Raw genomic sequence first — 24,257 nt, forward strand, 5'->3', positions numbered from 1 at the left:
AAAACGTGGAAATCTGCAGAAATGTGGAAAATTCACATGCCTGATTATATAACCCCACAGAAAAAATAAGTATAATGTTTTCAAGAAAATTATATGGGTGCCCAACTGTACATCTAATTTAAAACACGTTAGAAGGCTCAAACAAATCATCAGATTTGACATTAGGCAAGAAATCATTTCTAAAATGCACAAACTAAAAGTAAACTAATTCTACTGTATCACACAAGTGGATGAACATCAACTCTCATGCACATTTTGATCTAATGAATACAGAAGGCATATCTTTCGAGAAGAAAACTACTAACTTGGAGCAATTCATATATGCCGATTGCTGGTTAACATCTTCTGGATCAATCTCAATCGGATGCAAGATGGCAAGATCCCCGATGGACCATCTAAATTTTGCAGGAGTCTAAATGTGGAAAGTACATTTTTAATTCAGACTGTAGAAGCAATTTATAGATTGTTTTCAGGACTATTTACATCCACATGCTCAAGAATCCAGAGTGAGGTGAAGAAGATATTCTTTCTGACAATTTTCAAATGGAAAATATTTGAAATATAAACTGGAACAAAATACTTTCAAGAAAATGACAGAGCCTTGATTTTAACCTTCTTCACTTTCTTAACAACCCTTGAATTTGCTCATGGTAAATAGCAGAAATCCATTCTTTCTAAACAAACACTGTAACTGAAGACCAAAAATCTGCAATAACAAATTGAAATAACAACAGAAAACACTGGAAAAACTCAGGTCAGAAATGACCTGGACAGAGAGAAAAGTGTAATTTAATTTTTGATGAGAGATCATCAGCCCAAAAGTAGATAACTGTTTCTCTCTCCAACTGCCAAGAACTTTCAAATTTTTTTTGTTTCAATTACATACAAAATATAATACTATGTAGTGTTATGCACATGAATATGTCCAACCTCTGAATCAGGAGTCTTCACCAATCTGAAGACAGAGGGGCTAGGAACCACCGGTTTGTGTAATCTTGCATAATCGCTGGGACTCTCAAAAGGGTTGAAGACAGGAGGTCGCCCAGGTGTGTGTGGAGTTATATGTAGCCTAGTCTCATTCTTCACATCTCCCATTCTCTAAAGGTATAGAGCTTCGTAATTTCAGTTGTTTAGCTTTAGGAGCAAAAGAAAAATACACCTGAAAAGTGAAGTAAGATTTTGTTTGAACATTACTTTTAAACACTCTGGGACATTCTACTTGAAAAATTATGAGGAAGTATTCACGTTCTTAACAGCATCTTCTTTCTAGTAACCTACATGCATGTCAGCCAAACTAAATTAATTTACATCTCAAGAAATCATGCTTGATTATTTCTGAAATTACAAGGCAACAGGTGACAGTAATACAAAATCTCAATCAAAAAGTAATGATACAGTTATGATGTTGGAAGCACATACTTCTGCTATCTTACCTACTTTACCTCTCATACTCTCCTCTTTCCAAACTTCCCTCCTTTACTTTTCATGCTCCCAATTACACACTCCTCTATCCTCTTTGTATTTCTTCCTTTACCACTTTCTCACACTCTCAAACTTTCACTCTTTGTTTTGTTATGGGCCCAGAGGACCCCAAAACCTGGCAGCAATAGATATACACCAAGACAAATGGTTACTTAAACAGAAGTTACTTTTAATTTTCTTTAAACATAAAAACAGGATTAAACTTTAACTTATTCCTATTAACTTAACCCCTTTCTAATTCTAAGCACACATATATGTAATGTGTATACGTTCAAAAAAAGTTCTTTGATTCACAGTCCAATCTCACTCCTCATTCTTCCAAGTTCACTGGCTGCAGGCAATTCTTATACTGTGCACAGAATTTAACATTTATGAATTTCACCAGTCTTTGGTACTTAAAAGGTAAATGGTTGCCACTCAGGAAGGTTCTTGTCGGTTTTCAGAGAGAGATTTGTTGCTCGTTGGACATCCACAACTGATCCCTTCCAATCAGCTACTTCAGTCTCTTGCCAAAGAAACTTGCCCCATCAGGGTTTTCCAGATGATAACCTCTTTCTTTCAGATCACCACAGAGTTCCTTTTCTTTTTCCTTTATTTCAAATGAAAAATTATGCAGCCAGTCCTGAACTAAGAACTCACAACCTGTCTTCAAAATAGGATTTTACCACAAGCTTGCCAGCTTGACATGTTCCAGTTCCAGCTGCTGCCGCTGAACTGTAGTACTGAATTCGCGCTCTCTCTGGAAAAACCACTTGACCCTCTTAGAACAGCAAACTGCGGCACTGGACCCAATCTTCTGAGTTCGTTCAACTCTTGCTTTCTAAAACAATAATCCATTACTCCACAGCATGTCCAATTAACACCTACTTGTGAAGTCTCTATAAGCATTCTTCAAAGTTTTTGCAAAGATACTCGGAGCGTGGACTGTCTGGCTTGAGCCAAGCTCTTGCATTTTAAATGAGATCTGTTTTGAAGTGTTTGTATTTGTTTGTGACCTAAACTAAAAAACCTGCCACAATTTATCTCCTTTAAAACATAATCTGTAACATTTCTAACCACGCTTTATTATCTCTGCACTCTTTCCACGTTTAACTCACACTGCCTGTACCCTCCTTCACATCAAACTTTCACAACTTTACCCCAATTTCAACATCATTTGTTGACTTTTGCTCACTTACCCTTTTTCCTGCACCCTTATCACCCTCTCTCTTCACACACACACACACACACACACTCCCTCACCAGCCTCGCTCCAACTCCCCTTTTCTTTTACATCCTCCTCTCCAACTCATTCTCCTCTACACATCTCTCCACTCCCTCTTCTCATTATATTAAAACACAAAATGTTGGAGAAGCCCAGCAGGTCAGTGTCATTTATGTAGCAAAGGTAAAAATACATAATCAACATTTCAAGGTATGAGAGAATGCTGACAGGCATCCAAACAAAAAAGGTGGGGGGGGGGGGCGGCGTGCAAAAGGAGATAATAGATGGAGAAAGGAGGGAGGGGACAGCAGCAATGAGGGGGAGGAGAGATGGCCAGGTGGGTAAGGGGGAAGGGAGGGAAGAACTGGAAAGACAGGAAAGGGGAAGGGGAAAGGTGAGCAAATTTAGCAAAAAGCAGAGAAGTGAACATTAAGGCCATCTGACTAGAGAAAATAAAGTGTTGTTCCTCCTATCTGCAGGTGGTCAGGGTGGGATAGTACACAAGGCCACGCACAGACATGTGCATCTGGGAGTTGGACTCTGAATTGAAATGGTTGGCTCCTGGGAGACCGCCATTGTTGCAGACGGAGAGGAGGCGCTCAGCGAAGTGATCTCCTAATCTGCAACTGCCTTCTCCGATGTAGAGAACACTACAAAGGGAGCATCGGATGCAGTAAATAAGTCCTGTGGATATACAAGTAATGTATTCCTTCATTGGAAAGGCCTGTTTAGGACCATAGTGAGGGAGGAGGTGTTGGCGCAAATGTTGCACCTCCTGCAGCCACAGGAGAAGGTGTCGGGGTGGGGGTGATAGGTGGGAAAGGATAAGTGCACGAGGGGATCATGGAGGGAGCAATCCCAGTGGAAGGCCGAGAGGGGAGGAAAAAGAAAAGTCTGTATGGTGGTGGGATCCTGTAATAAGTGGTGGAAATTCTGGCAGATAATGTGTTGGATGCAGAGGCTAGTAGGTGAGGATGAGGGGGATTCAAAGTTTGTTGTTTCTGGGGGCAGAGAGGGCCAGGTTAGATTAATGGTAAATGGAGGAGGTGCGGATGAGGGCTGAATTGATTGTGGTGGAGGGGAAGCCACGTTTGTGGAAGAATGCAGACATTTTTAGAAGATCTGGACTGGAAGGTCTCATCTTGGGAACAGTCACAGCGGAGATGGAGAAATTGAGAGAAGGGGATGGAATCCTTGGGGACTGGGTGTGAGGAAATGTAGTCAAGGTAGCTGTGGGAGTTAGAGGGCTTGTCTCCTGAGATGAAGACAGAGATCCGGTAAGGGAAGAGTGTTATTGGAGATGGGCTAGGCGAGTTTGAGATCAGGGTGGAAGTTGGCTGCAAAGTTGATGACGTTGACAAGCTCATTGCAGGTGCATGAGGCAGCCCCGATGAGGTCGTTGATATACCAGAGGAAGAGTTGAGCGATCTTGCCTGTGCAGGCTTATAGCATGGATTGCTCCATAAAGCCCACAAACAGGCAGGCGTAACTGGGACCCACATGGGTACCCATAGCTACTCCTTTAATTTGGAGGAAGTGAGATAAGTTAAAGGAGAAATTATTTAAAGGCAGAGGAGGGTGGTGGTAAAGGGTGACTGGTCAGGTCTTTGGTCCAGGAAGAAGCTAAGTGCTTTCAGACCTTCTGTGTGGGGGATGGAGATATAAAGGGATTGAACATCAATCATGAAGATGAGGCAGTCCAGTTCATGGAATCTGAAGTCATTGAGGAGATGGATGGCATGCGAGGTGCCATGGATGTAGATGGGGAGGGATTTGATCAGGGGAAAAAAGATAGAGTGAAGGTAAGATGAAAATAGTTAGGTGGGGTAAGAGAAAACAGAAACAATGGGTCTACCAGGATGGTTGGGTTTGATATCTTGGGTAGAAGGTAGAAACTGGCAGTGCAAGGGTGGAGAGAATGAAGTTGGGGGCTGTGAGGTGGGGGGGGAAGGGAAGGTAATCAGAGGTGATTACGTTGGAGATGGTTTTGGAGACAGTGGTTTGATGTGTAGTGGTGGGATCCTGTGGGAGAGGTGTCTGAGAACTGTCGACTGGACTTTACAAGGTCAAGGTCAGTGCAGCAGACCACAACAGCTCCACCTTTGTCTGCAGGTTTGTTGGTGAGGTTGGGATTATTGCGGAGCATTCTGAGGTGGTGAGATTGGAATATGAGAGGGGAATGCAAAGTTGAGATGGTTAGAAATAAAGAGGTTTAGAGCAGGCAGCTGGCCAGGATTTTGCTGGAGAGTGACTTGATGTTTAGTGTTAGGGTCCTGTGGGAGGGGTTGATAGGAGGTGTCTGAGAGCTGGCGACTGGCCTTGACAAAGTAGAGGCCAGTGCTCCAGACCACAACAGCACCATCCTTGTCTGTGGGTTTGATGGCGAGGTTGAGATTGTTGGCCAGCTGCAGGGCCCCAAACAGGCATAGGACTTATTTACTGCAACCAGTGCTCCCTTTGTGGTTTTCTCTACACTGAAGAGACCAGTCGCAGATTGGGAGATCGCTTTGCTGAGCGCCTCCTCTCCATCTGCAACAATGGCGGCCTCCCAGTAGCCAACCATTTCAATTTGGAGTCCAACTCCCAGACACACATGTCTGTGCATGGCCTTGTGTACTGCCCCACCCCAACCATGTTGGAGGAACAAAATCTGATTTTCTATCCGGACCCTCTCCAGCCAGGTGGCATTTACATTGACTTCTGTGCTTTCTGCTAATCCCTCACTTTTTCTTTCCCCTCCCCCTTTGCTGTCTTTCTAGTTCTCCCCTCCATTCCCCCTCACCACCCCCTCATTGCTGCTGTCCCCGCCTTCCTTTTCCACATTTCCTGCCTTTGCCACCCCCCCCTTCCCCTTTTTGTTCAGACACCCGCCAGCATTCACTCAGACCTTGATGAAGGGCTCAAGCCCGAAACGCCAGTTCTGTATCTTTACCTTTACTACATAAAAGGGCCAGCTGAGTTTCTCCAGCGTTTTGTGTGGTTCACCTCACCCACGCTTGTCTCCAGACTGACCTCTCACTGCATTCCCCCCCACCCCATCTTCTTTTATTTCCTGTTTTCTGCGTCCACCCACTCACATCTCCCCTTCGACCCGTCTATCTCTGCACGCCCTCCGATCTGCAATATACCCCCCACCCCAACCTTTTCTCATCTCCTCCCTTACCTCTCGCCTCGCCGGCTGCCGCTCTCCGTTCGAAAATTCCCCCCCTCTCAGCTCTCAGCCAATCAGCGCGCTCGCTGAGCTCGGCCAATCAGATTCAAACCGGTCTCCCGACGCCGACGCCACGAACGTCATTGAAAGGAAATCGCCGAATCATGATCGCCCTCGTGGCCCACGGCCAAATGCTCCGCGGCGCCCTTTGGCCCTGCCGCGCCGACGGAAGGGCGAACGAAAGCTTTTCGTTTCCGGTTGAAAGGTGGGATTATGGCGGGCGCGGCCAACCTTAACGCAGTGAGGGAGACGATGGACGGTGAGTGCGGCTCCGTTTCCCCGTCGCGGCCGCCGTTCTCAGCTTCCCCTCGACTGGCCGAGCACTTCGAACGGCTCCTTGAAGCAGGCTTGGAGGGGCGCAGGGAATGGGGGTGACTGGGCAGCTGATTGTCCAGACAGCGAGAACTCGACCCTGATTAATGCCTCCCCGTCTTGAAGGGTGATTATTATGTGCGTTTGTCTTGAATGGTGTGCAGACGCACTGAAATTCTTATTGGCTGGAGCCAAACCGATGCATGCGATATAAGGGTGTGCATCAAATTAGACAAACAAATTCTGTTTCTTTATAGTTTTGGTTAGTGCAAAAAAAAATGAAGGGTTTACTCGCATCTACTGTAATCAAATGCTTTGAAAGGTTGGTCGTGGTCAGAATTAACCCATACCTAACTCAGTAAAGACCTAGACCCACTGCCACAACTGATCCACAGCAGATGCTGGCTCTCCACTCAGCCCTAGATCACCTGGACAACAAGCAACATGTACATCAGGCTGCTTTTTTATTGATTACAGCTCTGCTTTTGGCACCCTGGGCCTCTGCAACTGGATCCCTGACTTCCTTATCAGAAGACTGCAGTCAGTGTGGATTGGTAATCCTCAGTGACATTCAACACAGGTACATGTCAGGGATGCATGCTTAGCCCACTGCCCTACTCTTTCTAAACACACATGACTGCGTGGGAAGTCCTACAAGCTCCTGTTTCACTTGGGGTGGGGGGGGGGGCGCGGGGTGGATTGGTGCAGGCTGCAAACATTGACAGTTTTCACAACATTTACAGACGGCATGGTACCTTCAGATCCAAACTAGAAACAAAGGTTGTGCTCTCAACTAAGACCAAGAACAAAGATTGTTTAATCAGGAAAAACCGATGGTGAGAGAATTATGTGTTTATGAGTCATGTGATTGGGACACTTAAACAAACAGCACAATTAATCAGCCAGCCATCTGACAAAAAGGTGGAATGTCTCTGAAAATCAACAATTTGAATGATTCTCCCTGTCAGGGGAGTTATTGAACCACTGTGACTATTGTATTGGTCATTTTGATTGATCCATATCTGGATAAAGGAAACAGGAAAATTCCTGCATTGGATTGAGATCATTATGATGGTAATTTTGACTGAACTGTGCCTGGGTTTTGGAAGATTCGTGGAAGTCACACGTTTGGTATCCCTTACGCAAGGAAGAGGGGAGTTGTGATAACTATTAGTATGAAAGGGCATTTCTCTGGAAGCAACTCAGCAAGGATTCATGAGTTTTCAGCAGTCTGATCACTCGGTCTCCCCTCCTTCGTAATTACTTCTGTGCATCAGTTTAAAAGTCTTAAGTTTGAACACATGATTTCTAAGAGTGAACTTTGGGAATGTCTTTCCAGAATTGTGCCCAAGATGTAATGGTTTGGGTATTTCTCTCTCTCTCTCTCTCACAGACAGACACACACACACACGTACATGTAAATTCGCGCATAATTGGGGTAGATTTTAGTATTTAATAAATCTTCTTTGGCTTGGCTTCACGGACGTAGATTTATGGAGGGAGTAAAAGTCCACGTCAGCTGCAGGCTCGATTGTGGCTGACAAGTCCGATGCAGGACAGGCAGACACGGTTGCAGCGGTTGCAGGGGAAAATTGGTTGGTTGGGGTTGGGTGTTGGGTTTTTCCTCCTTTGCCTTTTGTCAGTGAGGTGGGCTCTGCGGTCTTCTTCAAAGGAGGTTGCTGCCCGCCAAACTGTGAGGCGCCAAGATGCACGGTTTGAGGCGATATCAGCCCACTGGCGGTGGTCAATGTGACAGGCACCAAGAGATTTCTTTAGGCAGTCCTTGTACCTTTTCTTTGGTAAACCTCTGTCACGGTGGCCAGTGGAGAGCTCGCCATATAACACGATCTTGGGAAGGCGATGGTCCTCCATTCTGGAGACGTGACCCATCCAGCGCAGCTGGATCTTATATTGTTAAATATAACACTATCCTGGTGAATTTCTGTTGCTGCTGATCTGCAACGTAACACTAGGCACAATTCAAATGCCATCTACAAATATGCCAATGATCTCACAGTCGTCAGGAGAATCACAGACAGCATGAGGAAGTGTACAGGAGTTCAATACATCAATTTGTTCGGCTAGTGTCACAACAGCACCTTACACCCAGCATTAGCAAAACAAAGGAACTGATTGTGGACTTCAGGACAGGGAAACTGGGAGAACACAAACTAGTTCTCATCGAGGGGTCAGCAGTGGAGAGAGTTAAAGAACTTCAAATTCCTGGGTGTCATCATTGCTGAAGATCTATCTTGGGGCCTTCATGTTGATGTAATCATGAAGAAGGCTTGCTAGCAGTTGTATTTCCTTAGGAGCTTGAGATTTGGTATGTCACCAAGCAGTTGCATATTTCTACAGCAAATGGCTACATTTCTACAGCATTCAGACTAGTTGAATCACTGTCTGGTATGGAGGTGTCAATGCACAGGACAGGAAAAGACTACAGAAGGTTGGTCTTCACTATTAAGAAGTGGTGTCTTAAGAAAGTAGCCACCATCATCAAGGACCCTCACCACCCAGGCCATGTCCTCTTGTCACTGCTACTATCAGGAAGGAGGTACAAGAGCCTGAAGATGAATATCCAAAGCTACAATGACAGCTTTCCCTCTGCCATCTGATTTCTGAATGGACAATAAACCACTGACACTACCTTACATTTTACTCTTGCACTAATTTTTTAAATAGTGCATTTTTAAAAATGTAATTTATCACAATTTTTGCACAATTAAAGTCTTGATTTGCATTTATAGATATTGTATCATTTGCACCCAATTGTCAATATTTGTAGTGTATCTGTTGAATGTGTTGATACTTTTGCCTGGCAGAGATTGCAGTAAATAAAACATAGGAAACTTAGACCTTTGTTGGGGGGTCTGTAGTGAAAGCATGGAGTTTGTGCATTTGAATGATGCAGAATTTGTTGTCAAGAGCAAGTCAAGAAATTCGTTGTTTTGCAGTAGCATTTTAGTGTAAAAATTCAGATTGTAACCATCTTATGACATTACTATATATAAAAAAAAATCCAAGAAAAGTGAGGCAGTGTCTTTGGTTCATTGATTATTCAGAAATTTGATGGCAGCAGGGAAGAAGCTATCCTTGTCGAGTTCTCATCTTTAGGCTCCTGTACCTTTTTCCCAATGGCTGAAGAGGGCATGGCCTATGTGGTGGGGGTCTTTGAGCATAGAGGTTGCTTTTTTAAGATACCGCGTCATGTAGATATCCTCGATGGAGTGAAGTCTGGTGCCTGTGCTGTTGCAGGCTGAGTTAACAACCATCTGGAGTTTATTCTTGTCCTGAGAGTTGAAGCCTCCATACCAGGCAGTGATTCAACCAGCCAGAATATTCTCCATGGTACACCTGTAGAAGTTTGAGAATCTTTAGTGATGTACCAAATTTCCTCAGACACCTCAAAGTATGGTGATTGGCGATACTTCTTAGCGATTGCATCAATGTGGAGGGTCCAGGACAGATCTTCAGAGACGTTGACACCCAGGGATTTGAAGCTCTTGATCCTTTCCACTACTGAGTCCTTGGTCGTGTTCCCCTGACTTCCTCCTGAACTCCTCAATCATCTCCTTGGTTTTGCTGATGTTGAGCACAAGGTTGTTGTCATCCCACCATTCAACGAGCTGATCTGTCTCCCTCCTGAATGCTTTCTCATTGCCATTTGTGATTCTGGCGACAACAGAGGTGTCATCAGCAAACTTGTATATAGCATTAGATTGTGGCTGGTTACACAGTCGTGGGTATATAATGAGTAGTGTAGTGGGTAAAGTATACATCCTTGCGGTGTGTCTGTGTTTTTAATCAGTGAGGAGGAGACGTTGTTTCCAATTCATACTGACTGGTCTTCTGATGAGAAAGTCAAAGATCCAGTTGCAGAGGTAGGTACAGAGGTCTAGAGATGGTAGCTTCTTGACCAGAACTGGGGGAATAGTGGTATTGAAGGCCGATCTGTAGTCGATGAAGATGAGTTGTATGTATGAATTACTGTTTTTGAATGGAGAGCCAGCGATATTGCATCTGCTGCAGAGCGATTGTGACGATAAGCAAAGATCTGGACCCGCTGCAATTTGCATAGGTAGATGTTAATTCTGGCCATGACCAGCCTCTCAAAGAACCTATTCATAGAAGTTAGTGCGACTGGGTGATAGTCGTTGAGGCAACTCCCTCTACTCTTCTTGGGTATTGGGATGATTGATGCCCTTTTGAAGCAGGTGGGAACCTTTAACTGCAGCAATGAGAGATTGAAAATGTCCATGAACAACCTGTCCAGCTGGTACGTTGTCAGGTCCTGACGCCTTGTGAGGTTCATGTTCTGATGTCGCCCTCAGAGACAGATATCACCGGGTCCTCAGCCTTTTAAAGGATTCTAGTAGGGACTGTTTTATTCTTCTCATAGGTGTTCAGCTCATTCACCCTCACTTTGAAGTAATTTATGTTGGACAGAATCATTGGAAGGACTCTGGTGGTGGTGGTGGGGGGGGGGGGGGAACTGAGTGTTGTGAATTGTATTTGAAGTCGAGTGCACCACCAAGAGTGAAGGGATTGATTATTTTATGTTTGGAAACTGGCTCATCAACCTTCTTAAAGTACCACTTCTAAATTTGGCTCTACAAAGAATCTGATTTAAAAAGTGGCATTAATTCCAGAGAGCATGATCAGCCAAGTGCAAGTTTATTGTATGCCATCTAGCAAGACAACCCTTATTTATTATACAACAGTTAAAAATACTGCAGAGTTCAGAGTTGCAGAGGGATCAAGTAGAACAGAACACAGGCAATGTAGTTTTACCAGTGCGCAGTTTGTTCAGAAGTTTGATAAGAGTGAGAAAGAAATTGTTCTGAAACCTGGCCAGACGTGATCTCACAAGTGTATCTTCCTGATAAGAAGGTGAAGAGAGCATCACCAGTTGGGAATAATCCTTTTAATATATTGATGCTTTTCTGAGGCAGTAGGAAGTGTTGATGGTTGGGGTGGGGGGGGGGGGGTGTGGGGGAGGGTAAAAGGGTTTGTGTGATGATGTGAACTGCATTCACAACTATTTTCAGCTTTCTGTGCTCTTGGTTGAGGTAAGATACATTCAATGATCTATCTAGAAACTAGTGCAAATGCGGGCGAGGTGCCAAATTTTCTCAACTTAGCATCGTGTGGTAGGACCAGGACAGATTGTTGCAGATGTCTATTCCTTGGAACTTAATGTTGTATCCTATCTCACCTCAGTGCCATTGATGTCGACAGGAAAGTGAGCTCCACCCCATTTCTGGTAGCCTATGATTAGCTCCTTGATATTGCCAAGAGGTTGATGTCTTGGAAATGAGCTGCATGCCCCTTCTGTCTCCCTTCTATATTCTGGCTCAATTGTTGTTTGTGATCCAGTCTACAACAGATATCAAATTGATTGTTGGAATAAATACTTGACATCACATATCTGTACAACTCTGAGGTACATTTTCCTGCTGGGGAGGCAGAATTACCACTTATTGGTAGTACAAACAAAACTACACAGCGGATACATGTAAATAAATAACGAATATGAACAAATTGCAATATAGAGAGAATTTTTTTTAAAATCAATAAATGGCACAAGAGTCCTGATTAAGTTTCTTGTTGAGGAGTCTTATGGTGGAGGGCTAGCGGCTGTTCCTGAACCTGGTGGCAGCTTTACCACTTTCCTGATGGCAGCAGTGAGAACATAGCATGTACTGGGTGATGTGGATCCTTGATGATTGCTCTGCTCTCTGACAGCAGCGTTCCCTGTTTCTTGATAGTGGGGAGGGTTTTGCCTGGGATGTGTCCACTACCTTTGGGGGGCTTTAAGCTTAGAGGTATTGGTGTCCCTATACCAGATCGTGATGGAGCCTGTCAGCACACTTTCCATCACACATCTGTAGAAATTTTCCAGAGTTTCTGGTGTCATTCCAAACTTCTGCAAACTCTTGAGGAAGTTGAGGTGCTGACATGCTTTCTTCATGATGCCATTAGTGTGTTGGGTCCAGGAAAAATCCTCTGAGATAGTGACTCCCAAGAATCTTCACCTCGTATCCCCAAATGATTTCTGGATTGTATACCTCTGGTTTTCTCTTCCTGAAATCAATTAGCTCCATAGTTTTGATGACATTAAGTGCAACGTTGTTGTTGGTGCACCATTCAGCCAAATTTTCAATCTCCATCCTGTATCCTGACTCATCACCTTTCTTTATACAACCCACTTCCATGGTATTGTTGGCATATTTATAGATGGTGGTGTTGTGCTTAAGCCACACAGTCATAGGTGTAAAGTGAGTAGAGCAGGGTGGCTAAGAATGTAGCCCTGTAATGCTGTGGTACTGTTGGAGGTTGTGGAGATGTTCTTACTGAACCTCACTGATTGTGGTCTGGAGGTGAGGAAATCCATGATGCAATTATGCAGTGGGGTGTTGAGTCCCAGGTCTTCAAGTTTGCTGATCACATTTGAGGGGATGATGGTGTTAAATGTTGAATTGTAGTTGATGAAGGATCCTGATGACTGCATCTTTACTGACCAGGTATTCCAGGCCTTTGTCTAGAGCCATTGAGATGAAATCCGCCATCGACCTGTTGCTATGATAGGTGAACTGGAACACATCCATATTGCTGCTCAGACAGGAGCTGATATGCTTCAACACCAGCCTTTAAAAACACTTCATCACTGTTAATGAAAGTCCCACTGGTCAATAGTCATTAAGGCATGTTACTATGCTCTTGGTATGATTGACGTCTGTTTGAAACACATGGGTACCATTCCCTGCTGGAGTGAGTTGTTGAAGATATTGAAGACATTCGTAGGTTGGTCAGCACAGATTTTTAAAACCCAGCCAGGTACTCCATCCAGTCCAAATGCTTTCCTCTTCAAACCCTGAACCATTCCAAAGTTTCATGGCAATGTAAAGAAATAGTATAGTACTAGTAAAAATAAGAAATGTAAATTCACTAGAATTACAAATGACACAATTATTATTCCCATTAAAGTGTAGTGAACTGGGATTCACTGGAAGTGTGCTGTACTAACGACTGGTCCCACCTCCCGGCTCCACCCCTGTGGGTCCGTATATAACCCTGGCTTCCTGTCTAAACCCAGAACCCCTCTGAAGCCTGTCATGAACCCTACCTGTGTTGTAAGCTAATAAAAGCGTTAGTTCTCCCTCCAGTCGAGTGTGAGCTTTTATCTACACTACAATTTTATTAGCTTACAAACAAGGATGGAGGTGTTGTTCAAGCCCAGTATGCTGTTAATAGACCCCCAGTCCCCTGATGCGGCTGAGGAATTTGCATATTGACTTGACTGCTTCCAGGCTTACCTGAACGCGACCGAGGACGTCTTCCACACACATGAGCTTTGGAGGTTAGCACTTATCTCAACGGTAGGGACGAAGGGGTATGCAGTCGTCCGAGATTGCCCAACGTAAGAGGCTGCCATCGAGATGCTGAAGGCCTGCTACATGAAAGCCCCAAACGAGGTTCTAGCGAGGCACCAGCTCACCCTTAAGCCACCAATGGCCCAGAGAGTCGATTGACGACTACCTGCCGGATCTGCGGATACTGGCTAAGAAGTGCAGGTATGAGGCCGTGTCCAGGAAGATGAACAAATCTGGGACACCCTAGTCTCCGGGGTCCACTCGAGGTGTGTGAGGCAGTGACTGCTCGAGTTGGGAAGGAAGGACCTCGCTAGCCACATCGAGCTGGTCAAATCATTGGAACAGGCCAGTCTTGAGAACAAAGACCTGGAGGCTAGCAAACTCGCGCTCTCCACTTCCAAGGACCGGCAGCCCCCGCTCTAACAGCTGCCGCTTCCTGAGCCCAGGAGTGCTTTTTCTGCGGCAAGGGACAGTACCCCTGTGCCCGGCCAAAGACTCGGTGTGTTCCAACTGTAGGAAGAAGTGACATTGGGTGAGGGTCTTCAGTGTAAAGGGAGTTCCGGGGAAGTCTGCAGTATATACTGCTCTGGGATCCGATTCCAGCCCCAAGCTGTCTGCCCCTGACTTGCCTGAGATCGCCTGCTGTGCAACCTGCTGCCTACGGAAACAGCGCGTAAAGTCTCGGTGACCATCTTGCAGTGTCGTGAGGTTGGCACCATCTTAACCTGGGCAGGTAAGGAAAGGGCCACTTGAGGGATGAACACGACATCTCCGGCAACCTGGCATCTCTGGTCCTCGACCAGAATAGACCTCACCAGCTCAGCAACTCAATGGTGACGGTGAAGGTAAATGGACATTCGACCAAGTTCCTGATTGATAGAGGCTCCATGGAAAGTTTCATAGACTCACGGTTTGTGCAAAAATATAACTTAAAAATGTACCCTTCTAATTACCGAATCTTTCTAGCATCCCAGTCCCATTCAGTGCATCTACAGAAACATTGTATAGTTCATCTGTCATTTGAAGGGGGAGAACTTTGTAAGTTTTGCATGTACATTTTTGATGAATTGCATGCTTTGGTACTGTTGGGTTGGGGCTTCCTGTGTCATCTTAAAAGAGTGACCTTGGAGTTTTCTGGTCCCCTTCCCCCAATATTGGTTTGGAATGGAGGGCCCTCAAAACCAGAACCCACTTGCAGCCTTTCCATGCTGAGCATCCCACCCCCATCTCTCCTCCCAAACCTGTCTGCCAACTGTAAGCCCATCGTCACCAAGAACAGGAAGTACAGTGTGGCAGACAGGGAGTTTATAAAGGCAGAGACCCAGCACCTGCTGGAGGAGGGGATCATCGAACTAGCACCAGCCCATGGAGAGCGCAAGTGGTGGTTGTAAAGGGGGAAAACAAGTCCAAGTTGGTGATTGTAGCCAAACAATTAACAGATACACACTCTTGGACACATTCCCCCTCCTTTGCATTTCGGATATGGTGAATGATATCGTGCAGTATTGGGTCTATTCGACCATTGACCTGAAAGCCGTCATCACCAGCTGCCAATCCGTTCCGAGGACCACCCGTACACAGTGTTTGAGGTTAACGATTCTATCAGTTCCGGAGGATCCCTTTCGGTATTACCAATGGAGTGTTTATTTTCCAGTGGCAGATGGACAGGATGGTGGACGAGTACGGGTTGAAGGCTACCTTCCCCTACCTCGACAATGTCACCATCTGTGGCCACACCGTGGAAGACAATGATGGCAATCTCCAGAACTTTCTCCATGTGACAAGAGCCCTGAATCTCACTTACAATTCTGACAAATGTTTATTGAGGACTACACGACTGGCTATCCTTGGCTATGTGGTGGAGAATGATGTTATTGGACCTGACCCTGATAGGCTGCACCCCTGTTAGAGCTTCCCCTCCCTGGAACCACAAAGGCTTTGAGGAGATGCCAAGGGTTTTTCTCATATTACGCCCAGTGGGTCCCTCAACACGCTAACAAGGTTCAGGCCCACCACTTTCCCCCTTTTGGCTGAAGCCCAGACGGCTTTTAATTACTTCCAAAGTTACATTGCGAAAGCCATCATGCACGCGGCCGATGAGAATGTACCTTTCCAAGTGGAAAGTGACGCTTTGGACATAGCTCTGGCCACTACATTCAATCAGGTGGGCAGGCCTTTTTCTCACAGACACTTTAAGGCCACGAGCTCCAGAACCTGTCTGTGGAAGAGGAGGCTCAGGCCATTGTAGAAGTTGTTGTAAGGCACTGGAGGCACTACCTGGCTGGTAGGAGATTTACACTCCTCGTGGACCAGTGCTCTGTCGCATTTATGCTCAGCAGTGCTAAGAGGGACAAAATCAAGAGTGAGAAAGTTGCTACGAAACCTACAGTATTGATCGCCTACAGGCCAGTGGCCCTTGACAACCCTCCAGATGTCTTGTCCAGGGGATGCTGTGTCTCCCCACACACCAATCAACTGCGGACTATGCATAATAAGCTCTGCCACCCAGTGGTCACCCGCATGACTCATTTTGTCAAGTCCCACAATTTGCCCTACTCAATAGAAGACGTCAGAGAAATGACCAGGTCATGTCAGGTCTGCGCTGAGTGCAAAAGCATGCCTGATTAAATCATCCAGGCCCTTTGAACAGCTCAGCATCAATTTTAAAGGACCTCCCCCCTCCATGAACGAGAACACCTATTTTCTCTCGGTCATCGATGAGTACTTCCGCTTTCTGTTCGTCATCCTGTGCCTAAACACGTCCGCCTCATCCATTATGAAGGCCATAGACTCTATTTTCACCCTTTTTGGGTATCCTGACTATATTCATAACGACCGGGGCTCAGCCTTCACGAGTGACGAGCTGCATCAGTACCTGCTTGTGAGGGGCATCGCATCCAGCAGTACTACCAATTACAATCCCCAGGGGAATGAGCAGGTTAATAAAGAATGCCATGATCTGGAAGACTGTCAAACTTGCCCTGAAGCAAAAGGCCTTCCAGACTTGCACTGACAGGATGCCCTCCCCATCGCCCTCCACTCAATCCGGTCGCTACTTTGCACTGTAACCAATGCTACTCCTCATGAGCTCATGTTTACATTCAACAGAAGGTCAGCATCAGGGACAACACTCACAGCCTGGCTCACTCGTCCTGGTTCGGTCCTTCTCAAGAAGCACGTGAGGAGAAGCAAGACCGACCCCACCCCCCCCCGGGTGGAAAGGGTGAAATTGCTCCATGCCAACCCCAAGTATGCCTACGTGGAGTACCTGGATGGCAGGGTGGACACCGTCTCTATCAAGGACCTGGCACTTGCCGGAACCAAGGATCTGTTGCCTTAGGTGCCCCACGAGCTACCGAGCTCTTTTTCCCCATCCCCTCTATCTCCTAAGGCACAGGGCCTTTGGAGGAGAGTGAACCCCCCCCTCTATCGATGAACTGGATCCCCAGCCCACTCCCCTTCCATCACGGACCAGGAGACTCGAGGAGTCCAAGTCCTCCCAGTGCTAAGGTGCTCCACCAGGATCTCCGGACCCCCAAATTTGTAAATAGTATTGTAAATATTTCTCTTCTTTATCTATTATTGGCTTTGATCCCTGTTCTCTTCATCCACAGACCCTTAATTCTGAAGGAAGGGTGAATGTAGTGAACTGGGGTTCATTAGAAGTGTGCTGTACTAACAATGGTCCTACCTCCCGGCTCCTCTCCAGTGATCCTGTATATAACCCTGGTTTTCTGCCTAAACACAGAGCCATTCTGAAGACTGTTCATGATCCCTACCTGTGTTGTAAGCTAATAAAAGCATTAGTTCTCCCTCCAGTTGAGTATGAGCTTTTATCTCTGCTACATAAAGATTATGAAAGTAATTCAAAAAGGAACAATTCAATCTTGATTTGAATTTTTGCTGTTTGTTTCTATTTGTATTCCTGGTTGGTGGTGTGCAATAACAATTTTGGGAAGTTTGTGGCATCTTGACCTGAAGAGATAATTGATCTGTTCATTGCATGTTCTGTGAGGATTTTTAAAAAATGCTTTAGAGGGAGGATATCTCAACACCTTTATGCATTGAAATAAATTTTGCATTGATTTTTAACTAAGCACAGTGTATGAATGCCTATGGAGTACAAAACTTTAAACCTCAAACATTACCTAAGTTGATGGAAGGAGAAGGAAAGAAAAGAATGGACTCAGTAGAATTTCTGGTGTATTTTTGTTGAATGACAACATTGTCTGACTGGTTTAATGTAACCTAGATTGTATACCTAAAATGGATGGGAGGAGGGGGCGGGGGCGTGGCTTGGGAGGAGGGAGGGGGGGAGAAAAAGTCACTGTATATGTGTGAAAAAGAAAAAGTGTGTATCATGGCTAATGTGATTCATGGTGTGAAAAATAAAAAATTAAAAAAAAAACTTTTATGAAATTTTAAACTTAACATTTCTGTCAATTGACAACTAGGTGATTTTAATGAAGAAATGTTTAGATTGATGTGGAGTATTGTGGGCTGAAGGGCCCATACTCTGCTGTACTGTTCGATGTTCCAAATTGTGGTGGATCTTGTAAGCAATGCTCGAGTTCAGGCCCTGAAGCATAATTATGTGATGGTGGTATTAACTTTACATGCAAGTTGGTACCTGTACTGCAATTCTTTTGACATTACAGTGGTGCTCTTTGGATTTTTGAAAATTTGAAAGAGTCTATAAAATGCATCTTTTCATTCTACAAATGTTTTTTTTTTGCAGTTCTTCTTGAAATTTCAAGATTGCTGAATACTGGTCTTGACATGGAGTCCCTCTCAATTTGTGTCCGACTTTGTGAACAAGGGATCAATCCCGAAGCCTTGGCTTCGGTAATTAAGGAACTGCGTAAGGCTACTGAGTCACTTAAGGTAAGAAAATTTTCTCTGCAATTAAACCAAGTTAATCTTGCAGCAAAAAAAGGCCATTCAAACCCATATGCCCAGGATGTGCTTCCTTTTTTTTAAGAAAAAGCTTTCTTATTCTTGTCTTTTATCTGGAAAGATAGACCTGATGCTTGGTGTTAATGAACTATAAGGTATGGTTGTGCATTCTCTTCCACTGATGTAGATTCAATAATCTTTTATACAAAGATAGCCCTTAGGCCCACAGTGCTGTTCCAATTTTTCCTGCTGCACCCAATCAGTGATCAATCTCTCATCTGCCTTGATTTAAAAAAATATACTGTGCCAACTTAAACTTTTATTTGGCTTGGCATAGTATTTGTAGTAAAAACACAATGATGGAGAAACTCAGCAGGTCAAAATGTGTCCTTTATATAACAAAGATAAAGATACATGACCAACGTTTTGGGCTTGACCCCTTCATCAAGATATGGAAAAATGTCAGCATATGTCTGAACAAAAAGTTAGAGGGCTGGGTGGAGAATCATGGTTACAAAGGCAGGAGGTTATAGATGTATAAGGAAGGGAGACACAGAAGCAAGCAGGGGGAGGAGGGATAGCTAGGTGAATAGAGAAGGAAGGGGGGTAGAGAACTGAGGGAAGGGAGGGAGAATGTAGAGTATGGTAGGAGAAACCAGAGAGGTTGATGTGAATGCCACCTGGCTGGAGAGTAACCATGTGGAAAATCAGGTGCCTACTCACATGGCCTTGTATACTATCTCACCAAGGCCACCTGTAAAATTGGAAGAACAACACATGTTTTTCTGTCTTCACTCTTCAGCTGGATAGCATTAACATTGATTTTTCTTGTTTCTGCCAACCTGCTGTCCCTTCTCCCTCCCTTCCCTTTGCCACTTTAGTTCTCCACCCCCTTTCCTATCTAATTCATCCCTCCTCTCCCTGCTTGCTGCTGAGCCCTTCCTCCCTTCTCCACCTTTGGGACCATGCTCCTGCCCCTTCCCCTTACCTTTTTGATTGGACGCCTGCTAACATTTTTTCATACCTTGATGAAAGGTTCAAGTCTAAAAATGTCGGTTTTGTGTTTTTATTTTTGCTATATAAAGTACACTGTTTGACCACCTAAGTTTCTCCAGCGTTGTGTGTTTACTTCAACCACTGTATCTGCAGACTTTTGTGTTTTACTTGTGGCATAGTGTCTGCAGGTTTTATAAATGTTTTGACAACAAACCAGTCAAAATGCTGCATCTAAGAATCTGTAATTAATTTGGGCATTATTTTTTTTTATTCCCAGGCTACTGAGAATATGACTGGTTGATACAACTGGGATTAAACCCCCAGCTTGGTGCGTGCAGCTAGTCACAGAAAGTCTTTGTGATGAAAGAATGTGCAAAGTTGGCAAACACACATTTTCTATGATAGAAAATAGAAATGATTGTTACCACATGTTAAATTATGTAAATTGTGGAGTAATCTGTTGATGTTGTCATGCAAATACTTGTGAAATAGAAGCACGATGAGTTTGTTAAACTGTGTTTAAAATGTATTACATATTGTGGATTGTTTTCAGGGAATTTATCTTTGAAAACAAATGGTGTTTAGAAGCACCATCCTCTCTCAAGGAGACGTTACCAAACTTAATACAGTATGTTTTGACTCTTGTTATGTGACTGGAAATGCCAATTTGCATTTTACCATTTTTATTGAGTCACTCCCTTCAATTATCAATACATGTATAAAATATAGTTTAGAAAATTAAACCTAACTATTTGTGCTATTCTGGGAATGTTAGTTTAATAACCATTAATCATCAGGGTTATGTGCATATTGAATAGGTTTTAAGTGTTAATTTTGCATTGATACACAGCCCATACATTTTGTGTCCATTTTGCTTCTATTTTGAGCACTTTTCTTAATGAAAAATATAATACCATCTTTGTGATTTAATATTGGTAAACATTGTAGCATTTCTTGTAAATGCACACAATATATAAATAAACATTTCCAATTGCTTGATTTATGGTTGCTCTATTGAAGTTTATTTCCAAAATAAAGCAAATATACAAGTTGCTTTGAATCTTTTTTTTACTTCCCCACCTGCTTCCTTCTTAACATCCAAGAAATGTTGGCAATCAAAATGGAGCTGTGGCTACATACTACAAAAGTCTATGCAAAGCAAATTAAAATCCAAGAATTAACTTTTCACTATGGATGACTGCAATACTATACAAGTTTTAAAAAAAAATTAAATATGTTCGTATGTTGACTGTTTTAGAGATTTGCAGCTTTCTGTTCACGAAACTGAATTGTGTTGAAAGATTTAATTTTTAAAAAAAATCGTACTCATTTGTTCAGCACTGCCTTGAGGTATCCTGCATCCTTAGTACTAACTGCAGTTTCTGTATTAAATCCAGGGAAACATTAAACTGTAACTTGATTCTCGTTTACAATCAAGAGCACAATTTCAAAGTGCTAGAGATTGAAGTAACAAAAGGATATCTTCAAGTTTCAGCATTATTTTTGTTGAAATATTAACTTTTAATATATCTTATTTTGTACTTTTCTGGAAAGCCAGGTTTACTCAAGGATGTTTTTTTTTCAAAAAAGGATGTAATTTTAATGACGGGGTCCATCATGAAGATTGTAGCCAGAGTAAGCTGTTACTGCTTTATCAAAACAATAACCTAGGGAGTAAGTAATGGTAAAGGACAACTTGTACTTAAGACAAATAATGAATAGCAATTTCCCTGATACCGGTAGTTTAGACATGGGAGCATTTTTCATATCTCACTTTGAAGAAGGCAGAAGTTCAGCTTTCTTGATGGTAATTGATGATCCCATGATATTGGTCCTCAATGGTAAAATTGAATGGTACTAATGTTAAGGACCATGGACTGACCTTTTGGACTGTGGACTGTCATAAAGAATGGATTTCTGCTAAGAACTGTGTAATGTGGTCCAGCTCAGTGCTGACTCACCAAGGTTGAGCTGTACAGACAGAGAGAGAGGGAGGAGACATTGAGATAAAAGAGAGAAATGTATTGATTGCTTGGAACTTTGGAGAATGAGGGAGATCCCAGCTGTGAGGCAGAGAGTTTAGCTTGGAGCAGCTAAGATGGATACACAGAGACACCACTTGCTCTACGTTGAGAATGATTCTGGCTGACCCCCTTCTCAGGTGAAACACTGAATTTGAGTGTGACTTAAAAAGGTCACTGTGAATCTCTCTTGTCATAGAGATTTGGAGAGCTGTGTGAAAGGCACATGCCTCTTAAGTGAGGTGGTGAAAAGCCACACTTTGAGAACCAAGGGAAGTCATTGGAGGAAGCCTATGAAAGGATTCGTAAGTTTATTGCAAAGTAGCATCAGTTATTTCTCTCTCTCCAACGTTCAGTTCTATGTCCTTTGTTATCAGTTAAAGAATTGAACTTGGACATTGAACTTTGAATTCTCTGGACTGTTTTTTGGACAATTACTTGACTGATCTGGGGTTTTTGTGGATTTTTACATTTTGAATATTGGGCACAAACTGTGATGGATTATATAATATTTTATATTGAATATGGATATATTTTTGAAGGAGAGAGATTGTGGGGAGGTGTAGGTCACAAACACTTCACAAAACAGATCTCATTTAAAATGCCAGAGCACTGCTCAAGACAGACAGTCCAGGCTCCGAATGCCTTTACAAAAACTTTGAAGAATGTCCATAGAGACTTCACAAGTAGCTGTGGGGTATGGATTAATGTTTTGAAAGCAACAGATGAATGGACTCAAAGGATTGGGTCTGGTTCCGCAATCTGTCTGGTTGCAGTTTGCTGTTCTAAAAAGATCATGTAGTTTTGCAGGCAAAGAGAGAGAGACAAACAGGCTTTCTGTAAGAGAGAGAGAGAGAGAGAGAGAGAGAGAGAACTAGTTTCTGCAGTCATGGGAAGTTGGCAGCTTGTTGAAACCCTATTTTGAAGACTGGTTGTGAGGTCTGAGTTCAGCCTGTTGAAAACCCTTGTGGTCCATACAAGAAGAAATGGCTGGCAAGAGTGTTTCACCTGAAATAAGGGAAACAAAAGGAACTCTGCGGTGACCTGCAGAAGAAGTTATCATTTGGAAAACCCTGACGGGCCAAGTTTCTTCGGCAAGTCAATGAAGTGACTGATGGAAGTAAATCAATTTGTGTGTGTCTGAACTGACAAGAATTTTCCTGAGCGGCAACCATTTAAGCACCAGAGCTTGGTGAACTTCATAAGTGTTCAATTCTGTGCACAATATAAAAATTGCCTGATATCAGTGAACTTGGGGGAGTGAGATTGGATTGTGATTCAAAGAGCTTTCCTAAACTTATACACACATTACATGCATATACACTAAGAATTAGAAGGGGGTTAAGTTAAAGTTTGATCCTGTTTTTATGTTTAAAGAAAAATAAAAATGACTTTTTAAGTAACCATTTGCCTTGGTGAATTTCTATTGCTGCTGGGTTTTGGGCCCGTAACAAGACTGTAATGATCTGGGTTTTCCACATGCACACTGTTTATAAATATGATATCTGTATATTTGTTATAGATATTTATAGTGGGGTTAATTTTGTTAGGCTATTGTATGATTAATTGAGTTAAAATTTAACCCTTTTGAATTGCATTTTCTGTTGGTGGTTTGAGACGTTACACTAATAATGGTCAGAGCATTTTACTACCTTGTCATAAAGAAAATTGCTGAGAATGCATAATACAAAGTTCTGGTGCAGAACAATTCACCTGAAATTAACCTCTGTGCTACTGATGATGTGTGGGTCAGTAGATTAATTGTCTACTGGAAATTGGCCCTCGTGTAAGTGAATGGTTGCATCTTGGGGGAGTTGGTAGAACTTGTGGAGGGGGAAAAGAAATTGATGTAGAATACATATAAATGGTTGATGATCATAGTGGACTCACTGGGGCAAAAAGCTGCTTCTGTGCTGTACATAGCTGGCTCTATTACTTTGTGTTTAGTTTTACTTTTGAGTTCAATATTCAGTGAGTCAAATCAGGAACAAATTACAGGTACACAATCCTTTATCCAGAACCCTTGGGGGACAGTGTGTTCCAAATTTTGGATTTTTCCAGATTTTAGAACAAAAGCCAGCTGCCCCAGATTTAAGCCCACCCAAATTGTGCTGCTGTATCTACCCCTTTCCAGTCATGCTGCCATCTACCCCCCACCCACCCGAGTCGCGCTGCCGTCTCCCCCTGCCCACCCGAGTCGCGCTGCCGTCTCTCCCCCTCGCCCACCCGAATCGTGCTGCCATCTCTCTCCCCCTCGCCCACCTGAGTCATACTGCCATCTCTCTCCCCTTGCCCACCCGAGTCGCGCTGCCATCTCCCTCCCCCTCGCCCACCTGAGTCGTGCTGCCATTTCCCCCACCCCGCCGAACCTAGTCACGCTGTTGTCTTTCTCTCACCCTCCGCTGTACCAGCACCAGGAAAAAATGCCGGATTTTGGAGCTTTCTGGATTTTAGATGTCTGGATAATGGATTTTGTACCTGTAATTCAAAAGGATGTTATGGTTTTAACAAACCAGGCAGAATATAGCATTGGATAATCAATCTTTTGGAGGAATTCAGTGGGTCAAGCGGCATCAGTGGGAGAAAGAGATGGTCGACATTTCAAGCCAAAACCCTTTATGGAAACTTGATAAAGGGTTTTAGCCCGAAGCGTCAGCCATTCTTTTCTTCTACTGATCTGCCTGACATGCAGAGTTCATCCAGAAGTCCAGATCACAGCATGACTTTGTTTTGCTGTGGGCGAGTTTTAAAAAAAAAGC

The 24,257-nt window shown here is 43.7% G+C and overlaps 2 protein-coding genes across 6 annotated transcripts in view; one reads left to right on the forward strand and one right to left on the reverse strand.

The window, feature by feature from the left end:
• Window positions 1-6,171, reverse strand: part of bora (bora aurora kinase A activator) — a 51,683-nt gene extending 45,512 nt beyond the window's left edge. The window contains exons 1-3 of one of the 5 annotated variants that reach the window (XM_069890579.1): window positions 5,850-6,159; window positions 931-1,134; window positions 306-412 (exon numbers count right to left, since the gene is read on the reverse strand). In XM_069890579.1, coding sequence (XP_069746680.1) covers window positions 306-412; window positions 931-1,095 — 272 coding nt within the window. In that variant the 5' untranslated portion in view covers window positions 1,096-1,134; window positions 5,850-6,159. Of the gene's footprint in view, window positions 1-305; window positions 413-930; window positions 1,160-5,849 lie in introns of all 5 variants that reach the window. The other 4 variants (XM_069890578.1, XM_069890580.1, XM_069890582.1 and 1 more) reach the window with 4 other exon arrangements.
• mzt1 (mitotic spindle organizing protein 1) lies at window positions 6,006-20,448 on the forward strand. The gene is made up of 3 exons (XM_069890583.1): window positions 6,006-6,156; window positions 18,324-18,469; window positions 19,755-20,448. The coding sequence occupies exons 1-3, from the start codon at window positions 6,111-6,113 to the stop codon at window positions 19,776-19,778; spliced, it is 216 nt and encodes a 71-aa protein (XP_069746684.1). The 5' UTR covers window positions 6,006-6,110; the 3' UTR covers window positions 19,779-20,448.
• Window positions 20,449-24,257: the final 3,809 nt, after the last annotated feature.

This window comes from Narcine bancroftii, chromosome 7 (assembly GCF_036971445.1).
Source record: "Narcine bancroftii isolate sNarBan1 chromosome 7, sNarBan1.hap1, whole genome shotgun sequence".
Classification (NCBI taxonomy): Eukaryota; Metazoa; Chordata; class Chondrichthyes; order Torpediniformes; family Narcinidae; genus Narcine; species Narcine bancroftii.

Excerpts from the sequence above, each read along its gene's own strand:
- mzt1 (XM_069890583.1), top strand. The coding sequence starts at position 6,111 with ATGGCGGGCGCGGCCAACCTTAACGCAGTGAGGGAGACGATGGACG. Across the intron at positions 6,157-18,323 it reads AGTGAGGGAGACGATGGACG|TTCTTCTTGAAATTTCAAGA; the intron begins GTGAGTGCGGCT and ends TTTTTTTTGCAG. Across the intron at positions 18,470-19,754 it reads AGGCTACTGAGTCACTTAAG|GCTACTGAGAATATGACTGG; the intron begins GTAAGAAAATTT and ends TTTTATTCCCAG.